Source organism: Arachis duranensis, chromosome 9 (genome assembly GCF_000817695.3).
Source record: "Arachis duranensis cultivar V14167 chromosome 9, aradu.V14167.gnm2.J7QH, whole genome shotgun sequence".
Taxonomy (NCBI): domain Eukaryota; kingdom Viridiplantae; phylum Streptophyta; class Magnoliopsida; order Fabales; family Fabaceae; genus Arachis; species Arachis duranensis.
Window position 1 is genome coordinate 116,507,506 of NC_029780.3, and position 3,011 is coordinate 116,510,516.

General features: G+C 31.3%; 1 protein-coding gene across 1 annotated transcript; it reads left to right on the top strand.

The window, feature by feature from the left end:
- The first annotated feature begins 1,048 nt into the window (after positions 1 to 1,048).
- On the top strand, positions 1,049 to 2,667 carry LOC107467893 (ethylene-responsive transcription factor ERF110). The gene is made up of 2 exons (XM_016087114.3): positions 1,049 to 1,287; positions 1,374 to 2,667. Exon 2 carries the CDS (start codon positions 1,605 to 1,607, stop codon positions 2,502 to 2,504), a length of 900 nt encoding a protein of 299 aa, XP_015942600.1. The 5' UTR covers positions 1,049 to 1,287; positions 1,374 to 1,604; the 3' UTR covers positions 2,505 to 2,667.
- The last annotated feature ends 344 nt before the right edge of the window (positions 2,668 to 3,011 follow it).

A 3,011-nucleotide genomic window follows, 5' to 3' on the forward strand; every position in this document is an offset into this window, starting at 1 on the left:
TTAAATATGAAATTCTGATACCATACATCAGACCTTAACTTAAAAAAATGCATGTGAGAGTATTAAAAAAAAGTATTATTGCTATAATAAATTTATCTCAAGATATTACACTAAATAAAATCGATTTACAGAAGAGTTATATTCACTTAGTTACTCTAACTAACTTGTATATATTAACAATGATTTTAATCAGTATGCAAGTAATCACAATTTACTTTAATAATATTAATTACTTTTAATATTAATTTAGGATAAAATCTTCAATAAAGTTTAGATTTACGATGGACTAATCATTTTTTACCTATTTATCTGAATAAAACAATAAAAAGGATGAGTGTACATACTGCAATAATTATGAAATAAATAAATTTAAATTTGGTCTTTACAAAATCAATTTTGTGATCCAAATTAAAACAATTTAAAATCAAGTGAAATTATTGGATGTTTAATTAGTATCATCGTTACACATTAAAAAATTTTTGTTTCATTTTTTAAATATATTACTACGTAGAAAGAATAATATTAAATAAATTCAGTATGAAATTATCATTAAAGATGATTTTTTTGTTAAATTTTAAATTTTATTTGTTTTTTTAATTGAATTTTAAATGTTATTGTTTTAAAAAATTTAGATGTTATTTTCTTTGTATTTATTATTAATGGTAATACTTGCATAAAAAATTATAACTTATCTATTCTATCAAAACTTTTCACTAGAAATATTCTAGTACTCTTGAACTTTAAGATGCTTATCACTTATTTTTTTAATATCATTAATAAAATAATATTTGAATTGAGAATAATATCATTGATAAAATATTTGAATTAGGAGTATAAACATTTAACAGTTTTAATACTTGCATTGATAATATTTTAAAAACGTTAAGATGTTCTCTTTGATAATACCTTCTATCTGATAATACATATGGTCTTCATTCTTTTTCTGAATTGGCTATAAGCTTAGGAATACAATTCAAAGAATTATGAAGATGGTTTGAGGAGTTCTTTAATCATGTATGCAATTAATAAAATTTTAGAAGTCAAAACCATCTTTTAAGATTTGGGGTGTGAAGTGTGAACTGACTCATCAGTGTGGCGGAAAGCTATATAATATCATATTCATTTTTAATTTGATTATTATTGTATGTATTGATACAGCTACACCATCAATAATATTTATACCACCAATTTATTCTTCTCTCTTCCCTTTTTTGTTCTTCAAAAGATAAGAAACAAACATATATGCATGGTGGAAGAAGCTTAGGTTAATTGGAGCCATATAGCAAGGTCAGCGTTTTGATTGATGTTGAATTTCTCTTCATTTAATTAGCTTGGTACGTTATAGATTATAATCAATCTTGTTTCTTTCTCAGAGGGAATCATCATCATCAACTAAAGGGAGATTTTGGTTATACAAGGTGGCGGGTTCGGACGAGTTTCGAAAGTTGAAGGCCGTGGAGGATGAAGAGGGTGGAGGCTCATCATCATCACATGGTTGTTCATCAACAGTATCAGAGCTGGAACAACTAGTATCAGGAACGCACGCCAACCCACAAGAACAGTGGTGGGGCCATGAACAACAACAATCATTAGGAGGAGCTTCTATGATGCATCATCAGCATCATCACGATGATGTTTCTGCCTCTGTTCTTTGGGGTGGCCATAAAAGAGGGCGTCAAGAAGAAACTAATATTCATACTGCTGGTACATCTTCTCATAATCAATTGTTACAACATGTCACTACTCTTCATGCATCACAACTAAGTGGCAGCAGCGGCAGCAGCAGTGCAGGAACAACTTCAAGCGAAAGTAGTGCATCCTACGAAGAAACAGGGGAGAGAAAGAGGAAATACAGAGGAGTGAGGCAGAGACCATGGGGAAAATGGGCCGCAGAGATTCGAGACCCTCAAAAAGCAGCAAGAGTTTGGCTTGGAACCTTTGACACGGCAGAAGCGGCCGCAAGAGCTTACGATGAGGCAGCATTGAGGTTCAGAGGAAACAGAGCCAAACTCAACTTCCCTGAAAATGTTAGAGCAATCCCAGTACCACCACAACAAACAACCGTCGTTCAGGAGTCTCTGGTACCAGTTTTTCGGCCGGTGATGCAGGCGCCACGGTCTCCTCTTCAGTTCTCCTCTGAACAGATGATGAAGGACTACTGTCAGTATTCTGAGTTATTGAAGAGCTCCAGTGACCATTTTCATGGATTTGATCAGTGGCTTTACCATTCACAAATGAATTTGGCAACTCAAACTTCATTGTTATCATCAACGTCTTTGGCTTCGTCTTCGTTGCCGACTGAGTTTTCACAGTCTACGAGTCAATCCTCATCTGCTTCTTTTCCTCTACTGTTTTCTTCAGTTCAACAGCAACCAGGACAACAACCAGGGTTTTTCCGTCCACCGAGATATTATTCTGACAATACCAGAGGAGCAAGCGGCGGATTGAGTTTTCCACCAACTTCAACGTGGCCAGATACCCATGGCTATCCTCCTCCAAGTTGATGTGGGATTCTTTTATTTATTTTTTTTTAAATTTTAGGGGAGACTCTGGTCCTAAGTAACTAAGAACTGTTGCATAAACCTTAAACTGGTTATTTAGTTTAACTTATCACATTATTTTACAGTTTTTAAATATTAATTTCATATAAATATAATTACATGTTAATTTTTATTTTTAATTTTATATATAGTTTATAGAAAAAATTTTGTTATATTTCTTTACTTAATACTACTTTTATTTTTAAAAATTAACTTTTTTAGTACCAGACAAATAGAAAAATTAGTTTTCTCCTTGTATACTTAGAGCCTATTGTATTTTGACGTAGTTTTGAATAGTATTTAATTTTCTTTTTGGAGTTGTTACTATGATCAAAGGGATTAGAGTGAAAAAAAAAAGTATATCCTACATCAAAATTTTAATATTTTTACTAACTGTTAAAAAAAAAAGCTTTAATTATATTTATATCCTACATACTTAGCATAAATAATAACAATTTTGTTTATAAATGA